This window comes from Halichoerus grypus, chromosome 15 (genome assembly GCF_964656455.1).
Source record: "Halichoerus grypus chromosome 15, mHalGry1.hap1.1, whole genome shotgun sequence".
Lineage (NCBI taxonomy): Eukaryota > Metazoa > Chordata > Mammalia > Carnivora > Phocidae > Halichoerus > Halichoerus grypus.
The window spans coordinates 50,985,143-51,011,411 of record NC_135726.1 but is presented as its reverse complement, the minus strand read 5'-3'; the positions used below and the strand labels follow the sequence as shown (position 1 = coordinate 51,011,411).

The 26,269-nt window shown below is 53.9% G+C and overlaps 3 protein-coding genes across 6 annotated transcripts in view; all 3 read right to left on the bottom strand.

The window, feature by feature from the left end:
* CLPTM1 (CLPTM1 regulator of GABA type A receptor forward trafficking) overlaps positions 1 to 11,359 on the bottom strand; it is a 28,843-nt gene extending 17,484 nt beyond the window's left edge. The window contains exons 1-2 of one of the 2 annotated variants that reach the window (XM_036123749.2): positions 11,225 to 11,359; positions 4,942 to 5,054 (exon numbers count right to left, since the gene is read on the bottom strand). In XM_036123749.2, the coding sequence (XP_035979642.2) occupies positions 4,942 to 5,054; positions 11,225 to 11,272 (161 nt within the window). In that variant the 5' untranslated portion in view covers positions 11,273 to 11,359. Of the gene's footprint in view, positions 1 to 4,941; positions 5,055 to 10,879; positions 10,976 to 11,224 lie in introns of those variants that run through there. The other variant, XM_036123748.2, reaches the window with a different exon arrangement.
* Positions 11,360 to 15,043: 3,684 nt separating this feature from the next.
* On the bottom strand, positions 15,044 to 16,815 carry APOC2 (apolipoprotein C2). 2 transcript variants are annotated; one of them, XM_036123761.2, is made up of 4 exons: positions 16,699 to 16,815; positions 15,838 to 15,922; positions 15,511 to 15,670; positions 15,044 to 15,283 (listed from the first exon to the last, which is right to left on the bottom strand). In XM_036123761.2, exons 2-4 carry the CDS (start codon positions 15,890 to 15,892, stop codon positions 15,193 to 15,195), a joined length of 306 nt encoding a protein of 101 aa, XP_035979654.1. In that variant the 5' UTR covers positions 15,893 to 15,922; positions 16,699 to 16,815; the 3' UTR covers positions 15,044 to 15,192. The 2 variants fall into 2 exon arrangements, with proteins under 2 accessions (XP_035979654.1, XP_077918647.1); XM_078062521.1 differs by lacking the exon at positions 16,699 to 16,815 and having other exon boundaries at positions 15,838 to 15,941.
* Positions 16,816 to 17,278: 463 nt separating this feature from the next.
* Positions 17,279 to 20,097, bottom strand: APOC4 (apolipoprotein C4). 2 transcript variants are annotated; one of them, XM_036123759.2, is made up of 3 exons: positions 19,935 to 20,097; positions 18,661 to 18,790; positions 17,279 to 17,484 (listed from the first exon to the last, which is right to left on the bottom strand). In XM_036123759.2, exons 1-3 carry the CDS (start codon positions 20,008 to 20,010, stop codon positions 17,319 to 17,321), a joined length of 372 nt encoding a protein of 123 aa, XP_035979652.1. In that variant the 5' UTR covers positions 20,011 to 20,097; the 3' UTR covers positions 17,279 to 17,318. The 2 variants fall into 2 exon arrangements, with proteins under 2 accessions (XP_035979652.1, XP_035979653.1); XM_036123760.2 differs by lacking the exon at positions 19,935 to 20,097 and adding an exon at positions 19,489 to 19,627.
* Between the last annotated feature and the right edge of the window lie 6,172 nt (positions 20,098 to 26,269).

Genomic DNA, 26,269 nt, shown 5'->3' with positions numbered 1-26,269 from the left:
CTATGAAAAGCAATATAGCAGAGGTTAAGTGCTCAGCCTCTAAGCTGCAGTACCTGGATCTGAAGCCCAGCTCTATCTCTTATCAACTGTGTGACCTCAGGCAAGACTCCTAACCTCTCCAGACCTCTGTTTCCTCAACAGTTAAAATGGGGATAATGGCACTACCTACCTCATGGGGTTGTTTGTAAGCATTAAATGCATGGATATATATCTCTATCTGTATCTAAGTATATACACATATGCACCCGTGATAAATATGTATCATCCAGCATGAAGCCTGGTATACACTCAGTAAGTACTTTGGAAGTGTTAGCTATTATTAGTTTCATCATAGGAAAAGAGGCAGACAAACCCTTTGGAATGGAAAAATACTACAAGGGAATTCTAGTGTAGGTGGGCCCCAAACCACACCGGAGGGCAGGATCAGGCACAGGGACTTGTCTCTGCCGGTAGAAGCTCTGGAGCCCTGGGGTCTGGGGTCTCAGGGGCCACGGCCCAGCTGAGCCATCTGCTGCCTCCCCAAGAAGTCCCTGACGCACACGGCCGAGGAAGGTCTGGAACTGGTAATCTCGGGGGAACCCTCCACCTCCAAGAGAGGCTCCCGTTTTAGTACATATGCCAAGGGAGGATGTGGGAGCAAGGACACCCACTTGCAGCCCTGCCTTGTGTGTGGCCTGCAGGAGTCCCACCCCCTCTGGGCTTCTGGGTCCCCAGGTGTAAAATGAGACCGACTGGACCAGACGTTTTTTAGGGATTCCAGATCCCCAGTCCCCTGAAGAGTACCTGTGTGTTACCTGCACGCCCACAGTTTTGTGGGTCCTCTCAGAGGGCACACGGCCACACCCCTCCACCCACACATCCCAGGCCAGGAAGCCCTACCCTCTGACAACAGTCCTATAGGGGGCTGGCGCCCCCCTAATGCTTTTCAACCTCCTGAACTCAGCAAAGAAAAGAGACGTTCGATCTTCCCTCCCACCCCACCTAGGTATCCTACGTTCACGGGCTCAGAAAGATGTTAAATAGATGAAAAGACAGAATGAAAACTCTCCCACCTCATCCATTTTCCCACCCGGTTCCCGTCCCATCCCCCACGCCAGGTAACCAGGGGTCTAACGTGAACAGGCGCTGAAAACCAGACTCCACTCTCTCTCCCCCGAAAAAGGCCATTCCCTTGCAATCTACTCGAAGCTTTGGAGAGTTCACAGGCCCCTGAAAACAAACCCTGAACCCCACTGTCAGAATGTCAGATGAGATGTTCTCTGGGCCTCCAGCCAGGCTGTTCGGTGCGGCCTGGTTCTAAGGGAGGAAATGGGCCTAAGCTGGGACTTTTTAAAAAATGTCTATCTGAAGGAAGTGCCCTTATGTACTGATGTGGAGATTTCTAAGATATATTGTTAATGAGAAAAAATCAAGGTGCAGAACTGTGTAAAATAGGCTGCTCTTATGTAAAAGCGAAGGGAAAGATAAAAATAATCTTTATTCGCAGCTGCTTGGAGCACAAAAAAAAAAAGAAGAAACTGATAGGTAAGAAAACTCCAGGTCTTTACTGGACACGGCGGGGCACAGTAGAATGGAGAAGGGAGGGAACGGAGGCTCCGCAGTGGAAGAAGATCAGGGGCACGTCAGGGATGGCGCCCAAGGGTACGGGCGGAACAGCGAGGAATTTCGCATCCTGGGTGGCACGGTCGGAGGGCACCAGGCCGGTGGGCCTGGCCCACACCAAAATGTGACTGCTGACTGCGTCTGGGACGGTGGGGATCCCCCCCTCCCCCGCCGCCAGCGGTTTCTCTTTCTAATTTTCTAAAGTTTTTTAACACTCAACAACAAAAGTGATCCTGGCCAATTCTGGGCGGGCTCCAGAGCCTCTAGCATCCTTTCCTGACCTGCGAGCTGACTGGCAGGATTCCGAACTCCTGAGATGGAAACTCAGGCACAAGAGGGACCATCAGCCAACCAGGACACACGGCTCGGAGGCGGGGGGACTGAGATGTGGGAACAGACCAGCGCTCCTACACATCATTTGATTCTACCAGCGCCCCACCCCCCCCCCATTTCCGTAGCTGATCCTCCAGTTTGGACAAGCAGGCTGTTCGCAGTTTTTCTCTCATTTCAACAACTGTCTGTGAGCATCCTTCTACAATCTCACTGAAGGCAAACTGCAGGGGTGTGCTTACGGGATGGCCACCGATCCGTTACGCTTCTGTTACTTTCTTCTTTCTACACATCTGTATTCTTCGATTTTACTTTCTACAATAAGCGTGTATTATTTATAAGTTTAGAAAAAAAAAAAAAAACGAGTAAGACAGCCTGGAAGAGACAAGTAGTTGGCTCACCCAAACCACTCTTCTTCCTCAGGAACGAAATTCCTGCTTTCAGCAGGGTGCTTCGTTTCCCAGACTAAAGACCACATTTCCCAGGCTCCCTGGTAGCAGGCCACGGCCATGTGAGGCTGTCCTAGCCAAGGGGAGGACTGGTTTAAACAACTCAGGCCACGTGAGGATGTGGAGAAAAAGGAACCCTCCTGCACCGCTGGTGGGATTACAAATGGGTGCAGCCGCTGTGGACAACAGCATGGAGGTTCCTCAAAAAGTTAAAAATAGAACTGCCCTAGACCCAGCAACTGCACTATTAGGTATTTACCCAAAGGATACAAAAATACTGATCCAAAGGGATACATGCACCCTGATGTTTACAGCAGCATTATTTACAATAGCCAAATTTTGGAAGCAGTCCAAATGTCCATCGACTGATGGATGAATGGATAAAGAAAATGTGCGTGTGCCTGTGTGTGTGTGTGTGTGTGTGTGTGTGTGTGTAATGGAATATTACTCAGCCATAAAAAAGGATGATAGCCTGCCATTTGCCAGACATGGATGGAGCTAAATGCTAAGCAAAATAAGTCAAGAGAAGGATTTCACTCATCTGTGGAATTTAAGAAACAAAACAAACAGGTAAAGGAAAAAAAAGAGAGAGAGAGGGAGAAAGACAAACCAAGAAACAGACTCCTCACTACAGAGAACACACTGCGGGTTAGCAGAGGGGAGATGGGTGTGGGATGGGTGAAATGGGTGATGGGGATGAAGGAGTGCACCTGTCATGATGAGCACCAGGTGATGTATGGAATTGTTGAATCACTATATTGCACACCTGAAACTAATACACTGTAGGCTAACTGGAATTTATTTATTTTTAAAAATTTTATTTATTTATTTGACAGAGAGACAGCGAGAGAGGGAACACAAGGAGCGGGGAGTGGAAGAGGGAGAAGCAGGCTTCCTGCAGAGCAGGGAGCCCGATGCGGGACTCGATCCCAGGACCCCAAGATCATGACCTGAGCCGAAGGCAGACGCTTAACAACTGAGCCACCCAGGCGCCCCAAACTCACTGGAATTTAAATAAAAATCTTAATAAACAAACTAACTATCAAACAACTCTGCCATGGAACTCCTTATAGCTGATAAGGACAGAAAGTGCCTGCTTAAATGCATAGCCTGTCTCTTGAACATTTCACTAAAATATGTGTCCGGAAAGACAAAGAAATGTCCATTTTGCAGATGGGCAAAAAAGGCCCAGAGCAGAGAAGGGAACTGTCACCAGGTCCAGGCCTACAGAGGCAGAACTCAACCCCAGGAAATCTCCCCACCCCCACCCAGCATCTCCCGAGGGCCTCGGGGAGAGGCCGGGCTTCTAGAAGGCAGGCCCCATGCTCCCACGGCCCAGGAAATGACCATTTGAATGCACCCATACAAAGATCACCACCAGCCAGGCACAAATGGACAGCCTGTAGGACTCCACTTATATGAGGTAAGTAGAGCAGTCAAGTTCATAGCGACGGAAAGTAGAATGCTGGGTGCCAGGGGCTGGAGGGAAGGCAAATGGAGGGTAAGTGCTTAATGGACATAGTTTCAGTTTGGGGAGATGAAAAAGTTCTGGAGATGGATGGGACGGTTGGTGGTGATGGTTGCACAACTGTGCACTTAAAAATAGGTTTTAAAACGGAAGGTTTTATGTAATGTACGTGTTGTGGCTAAGCTGGGTGTCCCTGTTCCCTCCCCCCGATCCCCCCTCCCCGGCCAATTCATATGTTGAAGTCCTAATCCCGAGTACTTCAGTGGCTGTATTTGGAGACAGGGCCTTTGAAGAGGTGATTAAAGCTAAGTGAGGCCACTAGGGCGGGCTGGTGTCCTTATAAGAGACCAGGACACAGACACACGCAGTGGGAACGCCATGTAGGGACACAGGAAATGACCATCTAAGCCAAGGACAGAGGCCTCAGAAGAAACCAGACATGCTGACACCTTGATCTCAGACTTGGAGCCTCCAGAACTGTGAGAAAATAAATTTCTGTTGCTTAAGCGCCACCACCCCCAGCCTGAGCTATTTGTTACAGCAGCCCTAGCAAATTAATACAGTATATTTTAGGGGCTCCTGGCTGGCTGAGTCGGTAGAGCTTGGGACTCTTGACCTTGGAGTCGTGGGTTCAAGCCCCACATTGGGTGTAGAGATTACTTAAAAATAAAATCTTAAAAAACAAACCAAAAAACCCACAACAGTGTATTTTACCACCACCACAAAAAAAAAAAAAAAAACCTCTGTCATATTAAAAAAAGAAAAAGAGGGCGCCTGGGTGGCTCAGTTGGTTGGGCGACTGCCTTCGGCTCAGGTCATGATCCTGGAGTCCCGGGATCGAGTCCCGCATCGGGCTCCCTGCTCAGCAGGGAGTCTGCTTCTCCCTCTGACTCTCCCCCCTCTCATGTGCTCTCTCTCTCTCATTCTCTCTCTCAAATAAATAAATAAAATCTTTAAAAAAAAAAAAAAAAAAAAAGAAAAAGATCTCCACCGATAGGGTGATGGTCATCCCCAGTGACTTTTTCCTTTCTTCTCTATGCTTTCCTTATTCGGATTTTTTTCAGTGAACAAAACTAACCGTCATCTGCTCACCTGAACAGCACGCCTTTGATGACCTGCCAGGCGTTGGGTGCTGGCTGGGGTGGTGGGTTCTGGGGCTGGGTCTCCGCCGGCGGGTCCCTCCCGATGCTGCCATTGCTGGTCACCTGCAGGAAACAGAGACGAGCTTAAGGAGGGAGGGTGCCCCCTGAGGCACTGGGGCTGTCTTAGGCACCACTGCATGCCAAGGCCCAGCACAGGGCTAAGCACAGAGTAGGTGCTTAATCAGTAAGTGGAGAATGAATGAATAAAATCACCCAGGAAGGGTGGTGGATCTTATTCCTTCAAGACAAAAACACTCCCCCAAAACCTACTCTGTGCTGGTGACACAGAGGTGACCGAGACAGCCCTGTGCTGCCCTCCTTGGGATCACAGTCCAGTCGGGGGAGCCAAAGAGTCCCCAGACAGGGATGAACCAGAGTGGACAGGATGGAGTTATAGGATCCCAGAGGGGACATCTGATCCAGCCTGGAGGTCAGGGAGGGCTTCCTGGAGGAAGGGACCGTTGGAGCTGAGGCCTAAAATATAACAAGGGGGCAATGCGGAGGAGGCAGCAAGTACAGAAAGGAAGGGGAAAGAAAGTCTGGTGATGAGGACTGCCCACACTGCTCCCTGAAGCCAGAGCCCAGGATGCAAGGTGGCCACTGGGGGAAATGCAGAAGGGTGACCAGGGCCAGATTCTGTAAGGCTTGGGTTTGTTTGAGAGGTCCTTCCCTGGGCAAACAGTTCCTAAGGCCTCCTCTGTGGCCAGCCCTGTGCGGGCCTGTCCCTCCAGGGGCTCCTATCCAGCAGGAGACAGACGTAGAAAAACACAGCCAGAGTGTGAGCCATGACAGAGGCCCGTACCACAAACAGCACACATTGCCCTGTGGGGCCAGCACCATGAACATCTCCACTCAGCGGCCGGGCAAATGGAGGCGCAGGGAGGCTGACCCACTTGTCTGGGTCACTCAGGAAGGAAAAGGGCAGCAGGATGACAAGGGGGTGGGTAGGCCAGGGAGGTCAGGCAGGGCTTCTCAGAAGAAGAATCTTCACTCAGAAACAGAAGCTCAGAGGCAGGGAATTTCATGATGTCAGGAAGGGCCTGAGATGGCGAAGTTCTTCCCGCCCCTCTCCTTGCACCTGCTGGTTCCCGGATCCTGTCCTCTTCCTCCTCCCAGCTCTGTCCCCTCACCGCTCCGCCTTCAAGAGGCAGGATCAGGACTGTCATGGTCACCGTTGGGCAGAAGCACCGCCCAGCACAGAGCAGGGGCTCAGTAAACACCTGTGGAATCAACATGTGCTCCCTGAAGGGCTTGCCCCCAGCACCCAGGCCCCCCACACCACTCCCCTCCAGGCCTCCACTGCCCAGCCTTCCCCGCCCCCCACAGCCCCGAGCCCACCCCCTCTCTGGCATTTGTCATGCCCTGTCCCCTTCACCAGCAAGAGCTCGTCCCTGTATCTCCCAGTGTGCGGGACACCACCATGGCAAAAGGTGGGGGCTCTGGGATCCCGCAGTTCCTGGCTGTGAGATCTTGGGCGCGTCACTTCCCGTCTCCGACACAAGGGCCAGGTTGAAAAAGTACTGGTGTGTTACAGACAGAAAATATTTCCTTCGTGTGTTGAAAAAAATATTTCCTGAGCACCTAGTATGCGCCAGGCTCTGTGCTAGGCAGTGGGCAGACAGCTCTGGACCCTGCCCTCCTGGAGCTGAGGGTCTAGAGGGGAACACACCCACAGAACAGTCAACAGGATCATTCAAACTGGCAAATGGGAAAACTGCTCTGGAGGAAAGAAGCAGGGGCAGATGATGGCTACTGGGGTGGGGACGGGGAGCCACTTTGGATTAGGTAGTCAGAGGCCTGCCTGAGGAGCTATTTTTGACATTTGGGTGAAGGGCATGCTGGGAGAGGGACAAGTTCAGGGAAGTGGTTGGCTGGAGGACGAGGCAAGGTCAGAGACAGGCACAGGGCCCCCTCATTCAGGGCTGGCCTTGCTCCTGGGAGCAGCGGGGGCCAAGTAAGGCTTTCCAGCAGGTCTGAGCTGATTCCCGTCAAGAAACAGAAAATGAGGCCAGGCCAGGATTTGAACCCATGTCTGGTTGACCCCCAGGTCTGTTGGACCTGGCTCCACTCAAGCTGGCTGGAAACCCTTCCACAGAAATGTAAATGGAAACTGCAATGAGAAGCCACTTCACGATGCTGGCCACAATCAAAACGATGGACAATCACAAGTGTTGGTGAGGGTGTGCAGAAGCCGGACCGACTGTATACTACTGGTGGGGAAACGGAGCTGGGGCTTTGAAAAGTACGGCAGAGAATTAAAAAGCGAAATGTGTGGGGCGCCTGGGGGGCTCAGTCAGTTAAGTGTCTGCCTTCGGCTCAGGTCATGATCCTGGAGTCCTGGGATCGAGCCCCACGTCAGGCTCCTCGCTCAGCACGGACACTGCTTCTCCCCCTGCTCGTGCTCTCTCGTGCGCGCTCTCAAATAAATAAATAATCTTTTAAAAAAGCTTTTTAAATAAAATAAATAAAAATAAAAAGTGAAATGTGCACCTGCCGTACAAACCAGCAGCCCCACTCCTAGGTCTCTACCCAAGAGAAAGGAGAACGTACAGACAGGGGAAAGCTTACGTGCAAATGCTCACGGGGGCATTATTGGTAATAGCCAGAAACACCTGCGATGCCCCTCGATGAACGAACATGGGGTATCCATACAATGGAATGCTACTCAGTCATAAGAAGGAGCCCTGCTGGGGGCAGAGTGGCTGCGAAAGGGAGCTGGAATGTTCTGAGGGGATGGGGACCGGGTGGCGATGCTTGTACTGCACTAAACGCCGTTGAACTCCATACCGAAGACAGGTGAATGCTGTGTTATCTATTATGCTGCAAAAGAAAGGTAACTCTCCTGTGGCTTCCACTTCCCTTGGAGTAAAGGCGAAATCTTCACGCTGACCTCCACGTCTTGGCCTGATCTGGCCCCCTCCCTGCCTCTCTACTTTCACCCCTCTCCCCCCATTCACTGGCTTCAGCCACATGGCCTCTCACTGTTCCTTCCAACAGCCAGGCATCTGTAGCCTCAGGGCCTTTGCATGGGCTGTTCCCTTTATCTGAGAGGTTCCCGCCCCTCTATATCTGCATGCCTCCCTCCTTCCTCTCCTTCAAGTCTTTGTTCAAATGTCACCTCCTCAGGGGCCCCTGAGTGGCCCATCTATTAAGCGACCGACTCTTGATTTCGGCTCAGGTCATGATCTCAGGGTTGTGGGATCAACCCCACGTCAGGTTCTGTGCTGAGCAGAGTCTGCTAAAGTTTCTCTCTCCCTCTCTCTGCCCCTCCCTACGCTAGCTCTCGCTCCCCCCCTTTCAATAAATCTTAAAAAAAAAAAAAGTCACTTCCTCAGCGAGGCCTTCCCAAACTACCTTGTTTAAACTGCAACCCTCCTAGCCACCCCTCACTTCCTATCCTCCTCCCCAGCTTTACTCTGCCCATGGCATTTATCACCATCTGACCCGCTATATGTATTTTTTATCTTATTCACTGTTTTCCTGTCCATTCTTCTATCCCTGCCGCCCAGCTCTTAAATAGAACATGAGCTCCAAGAGGGCAGGGACTGTTCTGTTCACAGCTGTAGCCCCAGCATTAGCCTGGGGCCTTGTATGAAATGGGGACTCAGTATACATTAGCTGAAGGAATGAAGGGCAGGGCTGAGGGCCCTGTGTCTGAGCCCCTGGCTGGAGAAGCAGGTTGGCAGAAGCATGAGATTGCTGAGGGTCCACCCACTCTGTGCTAGGCCCCACAGGCCCGGGGAGGGTATGGTGGCTATGGACACAGTAGTGACTACGACACAGTTCCTCCTCTGGGACCCACCTATCCAATCTCACACGCAATCTACAGAACCACTGGCTAAGGGACCCACAAGCAGCTGAGACCATGAAGTTGGGCCGGGAGCGTGAAGACAGGCTTTCCAGCACATCCTCACTGACTGCCTGATCCACCATAGGAATTCCATCCCAGCCCAGCCTCTGCCTCAACATCTGTTGATTCCACAAACACCGGGCACCTGCTCTGTGCCTGGTCCCAAGCTGGGCAGTGCAGGGGACACAGTGTTGACAGCTTCTGCCCTCCAAGGGCTCTCAGTCCAGCGGAAGAGACAGGCAGATGGTATAACCCAGAGCAGACAGGGCTGGGACAGGAGAGCCCAGGGGCCGTGGGAGCCCTGACCCAGTCTGAGAGGGTCAGAGAGGGCTTCCTAGAGGACATTTAGCAATGTTTGAGACATTTTTGACTGCACAACTGGAAAGGGGTATGTGTGCTACTGACATCTAGTGAGTAGAGAGGCCAGGGATGCTGCTAAACATCCTACAATGCATGGGACAGCCCCCCACGACAAAGAATTAACCAACCTTTCAAAACGTCAATAATGCTGAGGCTGAGAAATCCTAGTCTAGTCTGAAGAAAATTCAGATCATGCAAGGCCTTGATCTACTAAAGAATTTGTACTTTACCCTGAAGACAAAGGAATAAGTCTTGAAAGGTTTTAAGCAGAGGTGGGACAAGAGAAAATCAGGGGATCCCTGGAAGCCTGGCATTTGGGGTGACCTGAACCCTAGTCTCTCTGATCCACCCCACCCCCCACCCCCAGTAATCGACAGAAACTCAGAGGCAGGGGAAAGACATTCCTTCAGCAAGACCGGGAAGCCCCCCCCCCCCCCACCATGACAAGGGACTGAGTCTTCATTCTAGAGCTAACTCAACAAATATTTCCTGAGGCCGCCCCCAGGCCAGACCCTGCTTACAGATGCTGAACCAAGCATGCTGGGCTCTTATCACACAAATCTCATCCTGGCGTCCTCCCCAGGTGATATTATTTGCCCCTCCTCTGGGCTCCCTCAGTCCCTGGCACAGACTTTTGTCACCATCCTAGTCATTCAGATTGTTAATTCTCTACATGTCAATCTTCTCTCCCACTCCACTGACAGCAGGGACATGGCTGGAACCATCTTTGTGACCCATCGCATGGCTGGCCATCCTGTGCAACCCCTCTACTTACCACTGGAGAAATGAAGGCCCAAAGAAGGCAAGGAACTTGTCCAAGGTCACACAGAAAGTCAGCTTCATTCTTCCCTCTCAACCTGCACTCCTCTTCCCTCTGCTGCCTCCCACGTCAGTGACATCCCAGTGGGTGGGTCGACAGCACCTTGCTGTCACTCCCTCCATTCCCTAAATGCCTGAAGGATGGATGCCTGAACTAGTATGTTCTGCAGCTTTGGTTTAGTTGAGGCAGCAATGGATCAGAAGTGATCAGCACCTGGACTAACTCCCCGGTAGGATTAGTTTATGCTGAAAGCACACCCATCCCAGTCCTGACCACCCCGGGTCAGCAATGTCTGGTCACTTCTACATGGAATGGATCCCAAACCCAACCTGGGTGACCTTCTGCAAGCGCCTTAGTCTCATTCTTTCTGGGATTCCCGTCTGTAAAGTGGGTCTGTCGGCCTCCACAGCCCGTGCCCTTACCCACGATGATTCCCCGACTTCCCCAGAGCTAGAAAACTCCCAATTAATCAATCACTGCCCACATCCCAGGTACTGCAAGGGAGACCCTACACGCCGGTCCACTTTAGGAAAGGTCTTGGAGCCTGGAACCGCAGAATCGAGAACCAGAGCGCTTGGGTGTAAGTCTGCGCCCCTCCGTGCTACTGTCTCCCGGCTCGAGCAAAGAGCCTGATGGCCGCCCAGCGCGAGCGTGCAGGGGACCCGGCGTGCAACAGGGCCCCGCTCCCCGCACTGTCCGGCCTCCAGGGCTGCCCGGCCCCGCCTGGGCCCGGTACTCAAGGTCCCTCTGGGCAAGGAGCCCCCAATGCACCGGATTCCGCGAAAAGGGGCAGGACACGCCCCGTGGGAGGCCCCCCGGGTGGGGAAGAACCCCTCAGGCCCCTCTCGGCCTCCGTACCTGACCGGAGCCGCCTCCCCCGGCCGCAACCACGGCGCTGCCGGCCCCGTCCGCCTCCTGCGCCGCCGCCATCTTCCCGCTCCGGGTCCCCGCCCCCGCCGCCAGCCCCGCCCCGTCCCCGACGGTGCCAGCGCGATCGCGCGAGATTTCACACTTCGCCCGACCCGCCAGCCACCGTATCCGGCAGGAGCGCTTAAGCCACGCCTCTCGAGAGAGCCGCTTCCGGCTAAGAACGAACCAGCCGGGCCACCGTACTCCGCCTCCTCTCAGCCGCCTGTCTTTCACCTAGTAGACGTTCTCCCGGCTTTGAACTTCCGGGCTTTCTCGGCCAGCGTAGGAGCTTACCACAGGCTGCATTCCCTTTGCTTTCTCGAGTAAACCCGCCTCTTCCATTTATGTGAGCCTTGTAGACCATGCTGCCCGCCTCGGCGATTCTCCGAGGCCTTTCCGTTTTCGTGTTTCTTGAGCTTTCCCGGCTACCGTAACGCCTCAAAACGTTCTGCTCGAAGCGCTCCTCTCCGTGATCCATGAACCTCCGTGGCCACCGTACCCAGACTCAGGGGGCGGGCCTTCGGCCGATGCCGTCACCTTCGGACCCCTCTTCCTAAAGCAAGCCTTTCTCCTAAGTCCCCTTAGGTTAGATAGAGTTTTCCCGTGCGTTCAGAATTACTATTTCAGGGTTCTCACAGCCGCCAGCCCCTCTCCAAGCCTTCGGGCCACCTCGTTGAGACCGCACGCGCGCTCCGGGGTGATCTTTGCTTCCTAGAAGATTTCGCTACTCTGGACTCGGCTTCCAGGGCTCTAAGAACTTCATACTTTTTCCTAGCTACGTCTCCCTGTACTGTTCCAAGCCTGGGCACGTGTTGCGAGAACCCTGGCCTGGGGAGGGTGGTATGGAGGATCAGAAAAAAGTCTATCAGCGGCTCTTAAGCTTTATCTATGAATTGAGTGGAGGTGTGACCTGGATTTAGACTCTGGTTGTGCTACTGACCTTCTAAATGATCCCGGACAAGTGACGTATCTCTTTGGGTCTCAGTTTCTTCCTCTTTCCATAAACGAAGCATTTCCCTCCCGCTTATGCACCGCCAGGGTTTTGGAAAGACCTAGTGGGGTCACGAATGTAAAGCACCTACCCACCCAACCCCACCTCACTCTTAGCAAGTGATCAATATCTTGCACTGTTATTACGGACCTTACAGATTACCTGAAAGGGAGAGCAGGCTTTGCATTGGGATTCTCCAATTATTTATTTCTCATTTTACTATCTACTCCCTCCACTTTCCTCTTGGTCTAGTAATATCACCTCCTCCGGGAAACCTTCCCTGGCCCCCAGGCTGTGCGAGCACCGCCTCCCAGTCTTCCCCGTTCCCCGGGCTCCGCAACCCCATCCCTGCCCACTTTATGTCATCACTGTCAGGGACGGGTGTGGCATGTCTTGCTCTCTGCCGGGGCGAAAGCCGAGGGCTGTCACGCTCCTTGCTCTCCCTCCAGCACTGCCCCAGGGGATGATTGCTAAGTTAAAAGATGAAACTCTGAATGCGGAAGGTTGATGACCTACCTCTGAGGACCAACACAAAGGCAAGAAGTTACCTTAGAGAATGTCTTTCCTAGTCCACTCACAGATAGTAAGAGTAGCAAGAACGGGGGTGCCTGGGTGGCTCAGTCATTAAGCGTCTGCCTTCGGCTAAGGTTGTGATCCCAGGGTCCTGGGATTGAGCCCCGCATCGGGCTCCCTGCTCTGCGGGAAGCCTGCTTCTCCCTCTCCCGCTCCCCCTGCTTGTGTTCCCTCTCTCGCTGTGTCTCTCTCTATCAAATAAATAAAATCTTAAAAAAAAAAAAAAAGTAGCAAGAACGAGTCAGTGAAATTGTATGCCCAGTTGGTTAAGTGTCTACCTTCGGCTCAGGTCATGATCGCAGGGTCTGGGGATCAAACCCCTCTTTGGGATCCCAGCCCTTCTGCCCCTCCCCCTCCGGCTTGTTGTGCTCTCTCTCACTCTCTCTCAAATAAATAAACAGAAATTAAAAAAAAAAATTGTAGGCCCAGTTTTTAAGTTTACAGATGAAATGAACATACTGATTGAAGTCCACCGGACAAGAGGCAGATTGAGATTTGTGGGCCTCTTTTTTTAAAGCACAAAATTACATACACAAGCTTAAGTAGAGGACCACAGAAAACCCAGGCAAGTGAGGGGCTTTAGAAACGTAATCTCCAGCTTCACTGTAACCCCATCTCTGCTTTCAACTCTAGATACAAAATGCTCCGGTCTGCCCTCCTCTCTCATAAACTGCAGAATCCTGATCTGTTGGAGCATGAAGGTCTCTCAGCTAGACTGTGACTTTAGCAGCCCTGCGAAGCCCTCTCCCATGTCTGCTGAGTGACCAAATTCTTCCATTTCTACTAATTGCTAAGTGAATCACAGCCCACAGCCACTCTGTCCTCCACTAGGGGGCGCCCAACACCAACCAGAAGATGCGATTGCGGGTTCTAAGGGAGAAAAGGATGGGAGCCCTACACTTTTGGGTCCTGAGGAAAAAGCCTTGGGGGTCCAGACTCCGAGTCTGAGGGAGAAGAAGTCTGGGGTCCCAGACTCCTGAATTCTGGGGGAAGAGGCGTCTAGGGGCCTGGACTCCGGGGTCCTAGGGGGAGTGGGACTGGGGTGGAGGCCTGAGAAAGGAAGGAGGAATCTGGGAAGGGCACCAGGATTGGTTGGAAGCAGAACTGGCCTGGGCAGTGGTTTGGTTTGGCTTGAGTCCGTGGGAAACAAGTGGACAGAGCAGGGATTGTTCCTCTAGGGTCCCCCCTCCCCATCACCCTCTGGGTTTGGCAGCCTCAGCTCTTCCCAGGCCCCGGGGACTTGGGGGCATTTCCCACAGCCCCTCCCCAAGGCCCCTGTTTTCTACTAGACTCCCAGCTGCCCATCCTCAAGACCTGGGAAAGCTGCCCCAAGAGTGCTGAGAGGCTGGCTGGAGATTAATGCCAAGCAGATTAGGAGAAACACAGGCCCTGGATCCTCAGAGGCCAACAGCCCCACCCCAGGCACTTGGGGGCCCCGGACCACCCTCTACTCCCTCAGGACCCAGAAGTGCAGGCCCCCAGCCCTCTACCTAGGGGCCCCAGCACTGTCCTCTCTGATTGCACCTCCTCTGCTCTTACTTGCACACCCTGTGCTTTTTGCCTGCAATTCCCCGCTGCCCAGATACCATTTCCCAACCACTAACGGACCAAGCGAGTCCCCCCCTTCCCCCCACAATCCAGCAACAACAGCCCCAACCACACTACACTGTGATGCATCCCCTGGGACCAGCCCAGCCAGGTTTTCTAGGGGGCCCTCCCCTATCCAAGGGGGCTACACCCAGGCCTTGATCTCTTCACTTCTTCTTTTCTTCATTGCACAAATCGCTGTCTGAAGTCATCTTCTCCCTTGGTCATCTTGCTCATCCTCTGCCTTCCCCCTCCCTACCCCCCAGCCGCTCTGTTTGTGGCCTCAAGACGGAACAGAGCTCCTGATCCTGAATGGGAGCTCAGAAGATGTTACTACTGTTGCTAATAAGGAGAGAGCAGCTAACAGAACACACCACACAGCCATAATCACTAAAACTGCGTGGAATTGGGCCTGGACCCAATCAATAGCTTTTTTTTAAAGGGCCACAGAAAGCAGGACTCTCTGTCTTTTCCCTGCAGTGTCCCCTGGGCCTAGCAGGGTCTCCATAAATACAGGTTGGACAGGCATATAGGAATTGTCACAGAGCACAGCTTTTGTAGATCGATCCTCTTGGGTTCCAGCCAACCTGGGCTCTGACTTCCTGTGCTCAGTAGTGACCTCTGGGCACCAGTCTCCCCTCTGACACAGGACCATGGGACACCTCACTGTGATGTACATTTAAAGGATCCGTCCAGGGCCTAGATAGTGCCAGAGGCTGCTGGAAGTTAGCTGTGTTCGTGATTTGTCATTTTACATATGAGAAAGCCAGACCTTGGTGAAGGACAGTCTCTAATTTTGTTGTTACAGTTATTCCTTGTTATTGTTCACCTCTTTATTCCCACTGACCAAGTTAGGGCTACATACATCCAATGGGCACTCAATAACCATTGGATGGACTGAATCAGTCCCACCATCTTGGTCTCTGAGGTCTTAGAAAAGCAACCACATGGAAGAAAATAAATGGCTTTTTAAATTAATTTATTTATAAGAAGAACAGACTAGCGTTGGGAACAGGATGCTGGTAGCTGCTGAAAAGTAGGGGGTAGGTCAGAGGAGCCAAGGGGTCGTGGGGTCTGGACTCTCCCATCCCCCCTGGTCGGGGCCCAGCTGTTACTGGTCTCCCTTCAGCATAGAAAGTAACTGGTCAGTGAAAATCCCTGCGTAAGTGCTCACAGCGGCTGTGCTTTTGTTGTATATTTCCCTGGGGAGAAAGGACAGACGTTCAGAGCAGGGAGGAGGCTGGGAGTACCCTGAGTCTAAGGGAGAAACAGGCTGGGGGCCCAGAATCATGTGTCCTGCAGGAAAAGGTGGCTGGAACCCAAACTCTTGGATCCCTAGGGAGGACAGGGCTGGGATATCAGAATCCAGGGTTCGGACAGGGCTGGGGGCTGGGACTCCTGGTTCCTAGTGGGGGCAGGTCGATGATACCTGATTTTCTCATCCATGGTGGTCAGGTATGTCTTCTCGTACAGTTCCTGGGCGGCTGCCTTGGCTGTCCCCCAGTAGCCATAGAGTGATTCCTGCAACTGGGTGAACAGGGAGGAGCTGGTGGCTTCATCTTGCTGGGGCATGTGGGCCCCCTGGACCTCTGCAGGGGGAGAGTGCGTTAGGAGAGCCGAGGAGCCTGCCGCAGGGGACAATGAGGCAGGGAAGGAGGGGGACGGGGGAGGGCCAGGCAAGAACTAGACTGGGAAGATGCTTGAGGCTCCTCTCATCTGCCTCACAGACCCCTCTTCCCCTACTGAACACACTCACCACATCCCAATACCAGGAGGACAAGAACCAGAACCAGGAGGTATCGGATGCCCATGGCTTCAGAAGACCTGGAACGCTGAGAAGGCTGTGGGGCAAGGTGACATCTAGTCCTGGGGTTCTCCCCCACCCCCGCCAAATGCAAGAGGAGGGGGCTGGGCTTCCCCTCTCCCCTGCCCTCTGCCCCCCCAGCTGAGTCCAGTTGCCAATGCATCGGCTTGGGCCTCATTGTCTAGCACTTTATGATTCTACTCCTGATTTTCACACCTTCCTTTAAACATCCATTCATTCCCTCAAGAAGCATTTCTTGAGCACCTCACCGTGTGTGCCAAGCACAGCCCCTGGGCCCAGCTGTGACCACAGGCGACAGCCCTGCCCTTCCACAGCCCACGTGAGAGAGAAAGACACTCAATGATATTAAACGAGGAAAAAATACTGCGTGCCCCGGGGTGATAAGTACTCTGGAGGGGGGAGGGCATGTCACGTGGCCTGGGAAAGGCTTGGCAGAGGGTGACACTTCCGCTGACACCCTGTCGGTACGGGGATGCACCCCCACAGACTCAGCGAGCACATTTCTGATGCCCTGGGCCCTGTTCTGCGTGCCTTCCATCTGTCTTCACCCCCACCCCCACCCCCATCACAGAAGGGCTCAGCTCAGCGACAACCGTGCTCAGAGGCCCTACTGTTTGGAGATGAGGTTGAGATCCGACCCCGAGGGGCATCAGGGAAACAGTCTAGGATTCTAAATTCCGCCCTTCCAACAGAGGAATCTAACGTCAGGACTCTTGCGGGTTTCTGACTTAATATTATCTTTGCCCCCTCCCTGCTGACCCCTCCCCATTGCCATCTTGGTCCCTCTCTTACCCGACTCTGGCAGGCTCTCCTCACTGGCTCCACGCGGGCAGAGAAAGGCTTTATAGCTCTTGAGGTCCACCTCCCCGTCCACAGCCACCACCCCCACCTTGTCCCCTAGGCCAAAGTCCGAGCCAACAGGACTGCTGAGGGGGTGGTGCAGGGCAGAGAGGGCAGTGACTGTCCCCAGGGTCAAGCCACAGGGAGCCCCTACTCTGAAAACTCCCTCCTGAGAGAGCCAGGCTGGGTGGGGGCTGTGAAGAGGTTGGGGGTTCTGGGCATCCACAAGGAAAGCGGTCTGGGGCGCCCTTCACGTGGGAAGCAAACACAAAGCTCTGAATGAGGGGTCGCTGTGGGGGCCTGCTGACCCCGTCTGCACGCCAGCCTTCCTCCTCCATCCCAAACTCAGCTGTCTGGTGTCTCCTTCCCTCCACAATCCCACAGTGGTGCATCTCAGGGCTGGGGGAAGGGGGCCATCCTCCTGACTCCTTCGCCTCAGGGCCCCCCCAACTGTCCCTCCCTGGCCGGGTGTCACTTCCTCTACTCATGAACTGCTGGGGGTGGCCACAGTGGGAAGGGACGGGGACAGGGACACAGAGAAGCATTTCTTTATTGTGGAAGCTGCAGAAACTTTAATTCTGGTCCCCGCCCCCACAGAGAAGCCGGGGGCACATGTTGTGAGCCCGGTTCAGAAGGCTATCTTTGGAGCTTTTGAGCCAGGCCTGGGTGCGGAGACTCAGGTCCTTCAGGTGGTCATCGTAGTAGGTCTGCACAAAGCCCTGGACGGCCTCCGGTCCCCTGCAGAAGAGGGGATATAACAGTTGAGACCCCAGCTAGCCCCAAGACTTCCGCTGCCCCATTCATCCCTCTTCCTTCAGACCCAGGAGTGCCTGCTCTCAACTCTTACCCTCGGCTTTGCTCAGACCCAGGGGTCACAGCCTTACCCCACTCAGAACCCAAGAGTTCCGGGCCCACCCCTCCTCCCTCTGACCCAGGTTCTCCCTCTAACCCGCGGGTCCGGACTCCCAGCCCCTCCTCCCTCAGACCCAGGGGTCCAGACCCCCAGCCCCTCCTCCCTCAGACCCAGGGCTCCAGACCCCCAGCCCCTCCTCCCTCAGACCCAGGGGTCCAGACCCCCAGCCCCTCCTCCCTCAGACCCAGGGGTCCAGACCCCCAGCCCCCGCTCCCTCAGACCCGGGAGTCCAGACCCCCAGCCCCTCCTCCCTCAGACCCAGGGGTCCAGGCCCCCAGCCCCTCCTCCCTCAGACCCAGGGGTCCAGACCCCCAGCCCCTCCTCCCTCAGACCCAGGGGTCCGGACTCCCAGCCCCTCCTCCCTCAGACCCAGGGCTCCAGACCCCCAGCCCCTCCTCCCTCAGACCCAGGGGTCCCAGCCCCCAGCCCCTCCTCCCTCAGACTCAGGAGTCCAGGCCCCCAGCCCCCTCCTCCCTCAGACCCAGGGCTCCAGACCCCCAGCCCCTCCTCCCTCAGACCCAGGGGTCCAGACCCCCAGCCCCTCCTCCCTCAGACCCGGGAGTCCAGACCCCCAGCCCCTCCTCCCTCAGACCCAGGGCTCCAGACCCCCAGCCCCCGCTCCCTCAGACCCAGGGGTCCGGACTCCCAGCCCCTCCTCCCTCAGACCCAGGGGTCCAGACCCCCAGCCCCTCCTCCCTCAGACCCAGGGGTCGTGGTCCCCAGCCCCTCCTCCCTCAGACCCAGGGGTCCGGACTCCCAGCCCCTCCTCCCTCAGACCCAGGGGTCCAGGCCCCCAGCCCCTCCTCCCTCAGACCCAGGGGTCCAGACCCCCAGCCCCTCCTCCCTCAGACCCAGGGGTCCAGACCCCCAGCCCCTCCTCCCTCAGACCCAGGGCTCCAGACCCCCAGCCCCTCCTCCCTCAGACCCAGGGCTCCAGACCCCCAGCCCCCGCTCCCTCAGACCCGGGAGTCCACCCCCCAGGCACAGCCGCACATACTCACCAGAACCACTGCCACTTATCTCTGGTCCTGGTCACCAGAGTCTTCATGTTGTCGGGCACCAGGCTCCAAAAACCACTCGCCAGCTCTGGTTGGGGGCTCGGGGATTCTGTGGGCACTGCTTGCTGGCACGCTAGGTGGGACCAGAGGGCCACATGGGCCGGCTGGGACCCGAGAATCCTTCCTTCCTCCCTTCACCTCCGTGCTCACCATCACTGTCCCTCCTGGTGGCCCAAGGGCAGCCCCTTGGCGTCCATCTCTGCTGCCCTTCACCTTGTATGTCCCTTTGACCCCTTGTCCCCCTTTTAGCCATCAGTCGATTTTTTGTCACCCTCTGTGCCCACGGCCCCTCCTGTCACCCCTCCGTCTGCCTGTTGTGCTCCCCCTCAGTGTGTAACCCCACCTCTTTGACCCCTATCCCCCTCCTGATGCCTCCTTTACTACCTGATCTTGCTGCCCCCTCGGGTCTCCCATGACCCCCACCCTGTCTGAACGACCTCTGCAAGCAGCCGAGGGAAAGCACAGGGAGACTCCCCCGTCCCCCAGGGATGGAGGTTGGCAGAGCTGTGCTGTTCATTCCCTCCCCTCCGGGGGGCCAGGGGTCCTGCCTCGGATCGGATCGCACTTGACCTCCTCGTACACACCTGCCTGTCCATCACTCTCGTGCCCAGTAGGCAAAGCGTCACCTACAGACCCCAGCCTTCACACGGACACACATGTTCGGGCACATACAGGGGCACCCATATGGCCTGCGGAGTGCCTTAGCCAACGACCGAACCTCTTCTAGGCTCAGTTTCCCCTTCTGTAGAATGGGACAATGAGAGGCCGTACCTCGGGGATCCTGGGAGAACTCAGAGTTACCACGCATGAGGCACTTGGGAGGACGCCTTGCACACTGGAGTGTTAAAGTTTTACATGCACGTGCGGAACGCAGACACTCTCACAGCGTCCACACACTCGTATCTTTTACATAAAAACGTGTGCACACAAACCTATATGTGTTTGTTCACGGACACACGTTTACCATGACGTCCTACTCTTGCGCAAACACACAGCAACGCACATCCACGACCACTGTCATTTGCATCAGCCCCATGTACGCGCCTCACACGGGCCACCACCGGCACGTTCTCCCAGAAACGCACACCCCTCTGCACACGACGAAACACACAAGCTCCATACCCCAATGTCTGCCAACCTGCACACCATACGGACGGTCACACTCACCCCGTACACCCCTGCAGGGTCCCCGCACCCGCCCATCCACTCCTCCTTACCCACAACACAGGCCAGGACCAGAATGCAGAAGCAGAGGGAAGGCAGGGCCTGGGGACTGAGTCCAGGAGGCAACATTTCTGGGGGCTCTTGTTCTCCGATCCTCGATCCTCCGCGCTCAGCTCTCCTGGCTGGGGGAGGGGGGCGCTGTGCAAAGCAGAGAGCAGAGCCCTCCCCTGGCTGCCTCCCCACGCCCCTTGGCAGGGACTTCAGAGAGAGGGGCCCAGGTGACGGTGACAAGCAGAGGCCTTGCCCGCCCCTGCTGGCCTCCCTCCTTCCTACCCTCCCAGCACTCTGGCCTGACAGGGGCTCTCCGGCCTCCTACAGTGAGCGGTATTCAAATCCTGGCTGCACCTCACCTGCTGGCCCCTCTCTCTGGCCTCAGTTCCCTCCTCTGAAAAATGGGCCCACAATCCATACTTGAGGCAGGACTTTCACTGAATGAAATGATACAAGGGAACGTCTTAACAAGGACCTGGTGATGGTGGTGCTCACAGATCATGGCTGTTTATGATTATTTTCTTTCTAAGATTCCTTAGGCTCTGGGCTACAGGCCAGACACACTCTCATCCGGTGACCCAGGCAATTCCAACTCCTTCCCTGGGCCTCAATGTTTTCACCTGTAAAATGCACATGCTCATAAGCGTCTGCCTCCCAGAGTCCATGGGAAGACTGGGTGAGGCCCTGTGAGAGAAAGTTCCAGGTGCACGTAGTAGGAAGTTGTCAATATCAGGCTCAGGCCCAACACCAGGTGGAAAGAAAATCAGCCTTTTCTCCCTGGATGCCAGGGCACATGGCTTGGCCAGGGGACCACAGACTGGATTCCTCGGTTTGGGGTTGGCAGATAAAATATAGGACGCCCATTTGAATTCAGATAAATAATAAGTTTTTCTTTTAGTATAAGTAAGCCCCACGCAATATTTGGGAAGTATCCTAAAAATTATTTGTTATCCATCTGAAATTCAAATCCGACCGGGATCCTGGTATTTTTTTTTTTTTTAAAGATTTTATTTATTTATTTGAGAGAGAGAGAATGAGAGACAGAGAGCATGAGAGGGAGGAGGGTCAGAGGGAGAAGCAGACTCCCTGCTGAGCAGGGAGCCCGATGCGGGACTCGATCCCAGGACTCCAGGATCATGACCTGAGCCGAAGGCAGTCGCTTAACCAACTAAGCCACCCAGGCGCCCTGGTATTTTTTTTTTTTAAGATTTTATTAATTTATTTGACAGAGAGAGACACAGCGAGAGAGGGAACACAAGCAGGGGGAGAGGGAGGGGGAGAAGCAGGCTTCCCGCTGAGCAGGGAGCCCGATGCGGGGCTGGATCCCAGGACCCTGGGACCATGACCTGAGCCAAAGGCAGATGCTTAACGTCTGAGCCCCCCAGGCACCCACCGTAGTCCCCCCTTATCCACAGTTTCAGTTACCGGAGGTCAATTAAGGTTTGGAAGCAGATAATCTGACAATACGCCAACAGTCACCAAACACCACGTCACCATACCTGTGTCCTTCCCCTCATGTGGGCATTTATCATCTCACATCATCACATGAAGAAGGGTGAGTATAGTTCAACAAGGCACTTTGGGAGAGAGAGAGAGACACTCCCCTAACTTTAATTACAGTGTATTATTATAACTGTTCTAGCTCATTATTCATCATTGTTGTTCATCTCTTACTGTGTCTAATTTATGTTAAACTTTATCATAGGTGTGTAGGGATAGGAAAAAACCCCAGTAGATCCAGGGTTTGGCACTATCTCTGGTTTCAGGCATCCCCTGAGGGTCATGGAATGCCTCCCCCCCGGATAAGGGGCAGCTACTGGGCAGTTTCGTGCTGACCCAGCAATTTCCAGCAGAATGCTTCTCCCTCCAGGGGCCCCAGCGTGGGCTCTAGCACACAGTAGGTGCGCAACAAATGTGCCCCGCAGCTCCTGGGTAACAATAATGTGCAAAATGAAACCTCCGGGGGAAGAAAAAATGAAACCTCCAAGAGCTTCTGTTTGGAAAGATGAGAAAGTTCCAGAAATGGATGGTGGTGATGGTGGCACAACATTGGGAATGTACCTAATGTCATTGAAGCGTACCCCTAAAACAGTTGATGTCGTACGTTTTATGTTCTATATTTGACCATAAGAGAAAAGAAAAAGAAAAGCCCACCGTGCATCGTGGGCAGCCGCGAGGTGGGTGGGGTTCAGAGCCTGGCTCCACCATCTGCCCTGCTGTGTGACCTGGTGCAAGGTGCTTAACCTCCCTGGGCCTGTTTCGTCAGCTGCCCTGGAGAGTAGGGGAGACTGTTCACGTAAATTGCTGTAAGCAGCACCAGATACACTGCAGGGGTGCTCAGTCAAGGTCAGAGGCTGTTTATTAAGCTTGTGTTTTCTTTCTTTTTTTTTTTTTTTTAAGATTTTATTTATTTATTTGAGAGACAGCAAGTGAGAGAGAGAGAGAGAAAATGAGCAGGGGGGAGGGAGAGGGAGAAGCAGACTCCCCGCTGAGCATGGAGCCCAACGTGGGGCTCGATCCCAGGACCTTGAGATCATGACCCGAACCAAAGGCAGACACTTAACCGACTGAGCCACCCAGGCGCCCCAAACTTGTGTTTTCTGAGCACACACTCTGCACTAGGCACCACGGCAGGTGGTGGTTTGGCGCCTTAACTCACTGAATTAACACAACAGCGCTATGGCGTGGACATCTTCATCATTCCCATTTTACAGATGAGAACATGGAGGCTTGGGGGCCAATGGCTCCTCAACCACCAAGTGGTGAATTTGAACCTGGCTCCCTCACACCTAGCCAAGCCAGGACAACCCCTGGGTCTTAGAGGCCAAGAGGGAGGTTGGAGCAGGGCCGGCAGCAGGGTGGGCCTGGGGGAGGTCTCTGACCCCTGCCCCTGGCTCCAAGGTCAGTGTGGGCTGTTTGCTGTTTGCTGCTTGCAATGTTTGCCCATCTTGGGGACAGGACAGGCTGAAGGTCGTTCAGGGTGGACCTCAGAGTCAGTTGAATAACAACTGGGAGTGGGGTGTTGGGGCAGAGAGAGAGGTCACAAGAGAGGAGTGGGGGTGGGAGGGGTGGGCTCTGAGACCCCAGTGTGTGTGTCTGGGGGCAGAGAGCATCTCTGAGCCCGCAGCTCTGTGTTGGAGAGACCACCAGACACCAAAATCACTCTCCCCCAGTCCAGACCCCATCCCCTCACTCCTGAATCCCAGAACCCACCTCCCTTCTGGCACTCCTGGGCCCTCACCTCCCTCCTCTGCGTCCCTGGGTTATGGCAGGAATGTCTGGGGCCCAAGAAAGGTTGAAATGTCCCCTCCTTTATCTCTTCTTTCTGCTTTCTGTCTTGAGAGTTCTGCTTTCCTTCATTGTTAAGACACAGAGATATTGGGGCGCCTGGGTGGCTTAGTCAGTTAAGCCCGTCTGACTCTTGATCTCAGTGTTGTGAGTTCAAACCCGCCCAGCGTGGAGCCTACTTAAAACAAAACAAAAAAACGGAGATATTCACATGCTGTAAAAATCACCCTTTTAAAGTGTGCAATCCAATGTTTTTTTTTATATATATAACATATTTGCAAAGTTGTGCAACCATCACCACCGTCTAATTCCAGAACATTTCTATCACCCTGTAAAGAAATCCCCATACCCGTTAGCCCATCAGGATCACTCTCTGCCTTCTCCCCGCAGCCCAGCAGGGCCACCACTGATCGCCTTTCTGCTTCTATGGATTTCCCTCTTTTGGACGTCATGTAACTGGAATTGTACCCCGCATGGCCTCTTGCGGCTGGATTCTTCGCTGAGCATTGTGTTTTCGGTGGTTCGTTCATGCTGTGGCGTATGTCAGTGTTTCCTTCTTTTTATGGCAGAATAATATTCACATATACATACACCGTGTGATGTTCATCAGTTGTTGGGCATTTGGATGGTTTCCACTTTTTGGCTGTCATGAACAATACTGCCACGAACATGTGTGTACACATTTTTTTAAAAAAAAGATTTTAGGGGCGCCTGGGTGACTCAGTCGTTGTGTGTCTGCCTTCAGCTCAGGTCATGATCCCGGGGTCCTGGGATTGAGCCCTGCATCAGGCTCCCTGCTCCGCGGGAAGCCTGCTTCTCCCTCTCCCTCTCTCACTTCCCCTGCTCGTGTTTCCTCTCTTGCTGTGTCTCTCTCTGTCAAATAAATAAATAAAGTCTTTAAAAAAATAAAAAAAGGGGCGCCTGGGTGGCCCAGATGGTTAAGCGTCTGCCTTCGGCTCAGGTCATGATCCCAGGGTCCTGGGATCGAGCCCCACATCAGGCTCCTGGCTCAGCAGGGAGCCTGCTTCTCCCTCTCCCTCTGCCTCTCCCCCTCCTCATGCTCTCTCTCTCTCTGTATCTCTGTGTCTCAAATGAATAAATAAAATCTTAAAATAAATAAATAATAAATAAATAAATGAAGATTTATTTATTTCAAAGAGAGAGTGAGCAAGCACAAGCAGGGGTAGCAGCAGAGGGAGAGGGAGAAGCAGGCTTCCTGCTGAGCAGGGAGCCTGTTATGGGACTCGATCCCAGGACCCTGAGATCATGACCCGAGCCCAAGGCAGATGCCTAACTGACTGAGCCACCCAGGTGCCCCTGCGTACACATTTTTATGTGAACCTGTGAGCCCTTCTTTTGGGTAAACACCCTAGTAATGGAGTTGCTGGATCACATGGTCGCTCTGTTGAACTCTTGGAGGAGGTGCTAAACTGTTTTTTTCCAAAGGGGCTCCATTCATTCGTTGTTGTATCCAGTTTTTCATTCACATCAAGTTTGGGAAGGAACATTCATGGGCACAAAAATTGTGTTGCTTGTCACGCTCTTCCCCAGTTCTTTTTGACGACTTCTGAATCGTCTTTTGGGTTTCGGGTGCCGTGTCCCCTCCTCCAGGGAGCCCTCCCTGACCAGCTACGCTGAGCCAGGTGCCCACGGGGAGTCCCCCATCCCTGCCCTGCCTGCTGTGTGGAGCGTGTGCCATGGAGGGGCTGTCCGAATGTGCCACGTTGGCTCTCTGAGTGTGGATGTTTCTACATGCACGTCTGGGGCTCTCCGCGTGTTTTTGTTCTTGGTGTGATCAGGGCTATTTGCTCTCTGAGGTCCTGAAGGTATGTTGTAAACCTGAGGAGAACAAACGCATTGGCTCTAAATATAAAGTATAAAAAGAAAATCTTAAAATGGGAATGAATGAGTTCACGAGTGGGTAATGAACGGGAATCATGGGTCTGCATGTGAGCTTGCCCATGGAAATGTTCACTCACACTCCAGAAGTATCACCTGAGCTCTCACTGTGTGCCAGGCACTGTTCTGGGCACTCGGCGGCCCTGCAGGAGACAAGACAGTCTCCACGAACTTGACATCTCAGCAGCGGGAGACACAGACAGTAAACAAGTAAGCAAATAGACATACGATATATTAGAGGGTAGCACCTACTGGGAAAAAAGGCAGATATGAAGATGGGAGAGTGATGGGAGAGCCATGTGGGGGGAGCGCAACAGAGACCCCAAGGAGGTGACAAGAGAGCCAGGTGGATATCTGGACATCTGGTGGGAGAGCATTCCAGGCAGGGGGATAGCAAATGCAAAGGCCCTGAGGTAGGAGCCTGCCCAGTGTGTTGGGAGGAGCCTGAGGAGTTGCACGTGAGGGAGGGGGAGAGGCCACAGGGGTGACTGGGCCAGGTAGTGCAGAGCTGGTGGACTCTGATACCACCTTCGGGTTTTCCTCTGAGGCTGGAGGAAGAGTTCTGAGCTGAGGCAGGGTGTGCGTGATGTGACTTGTGTTCTAACAGGATCCCTCTGGCTGCCGAGTGGGAAGGAAGCATAAGGAGCTTAGAGGGCTGATTTGCGGGGGACGGGGCTCTGAGTACAGAGACATATTTATTTATTTCCCACCATTGTTCTCCACCCTCATTTCCTTGAGCACCCCTCAGATGAGCTTGGAGTTGTCCTCAGAAAGAAAGAGCTCAAACCCACAAGGTTCTTCCCCATGCGTGTGTTCTAAGTTTACATCAATGGCACCACCCTGTGTGTCTTCTCCTGTTTCTTTTTCTTTCTTTTTGAAAGATTTTTTTTTTTTTAAATATTTTATTTATTTATTTGACAGAGAGAGACAGAGCAAGAGAGGGAACACAAGCAGGGGGAGTGGGAGAGGGAGAAGCAGGCTTCCCGCAGAGCAGGGAGCCCAATGCGGGGCTCGATCCCAGGACCCTGGGATCATGACCTGAGCCGAAGGCAGACGCTTAACGACTGAGCCACCCAGGCGCCCCTCTTTTTGAAAGATTTTATTTATCTATTTGTCAGAGGGAGAGAGAGCACAAGCATGGGGAGTGGCA

Excerpts from the sequence above, each read along its gene's own strand:
- APOC2 (XM_036123761.2), bottom strand. The coding sequence starts at position 15,892 with ATGGGCATCCGATACCTCCTGGTTCTGGTTCTTGTCCTCCTGGTATTG. Across the intron at positions 15,671-15,837 it reads CCTCCTGGTATTGGGATGTG|AGGTCCAGGGGGCCCACATG; the intron begins GTGAGTGTGTTC and ends CTCCCCCTGCAG. Across the intron at positions 15,284-15,510 it reads ACCATGGATGAGAAAATCAG|GGAAATATACAACAAAAGCA; the intron begins GTATCATCGACC and ends CTTTCTCCCCAG.
- APOC4 (XM_036123759.2), bottom strand. The coding sequence starts at position 20,010 with ATGTTGCCTCCTGGACTCAGTCCCCAGGCCCTGCCTTCCCTCTGCTTC. Across the intron at positions 18,791-19,934 it reads GGTCCTGGCCTGTGTTGTGG|CGTGCCAGCAAGCAGTGCCC; the intron begins GTAAGGAGGAGT and ends GGTCCCACCTAG. Across the intron at positions 17,485-18,660 it reads GATAAGTGGCAGTGGTTCTG|GGGACCGGAGGCCGTCCAGG; the intron begins GTGAGTATGTGC and ends CCTCTTCTGCAG.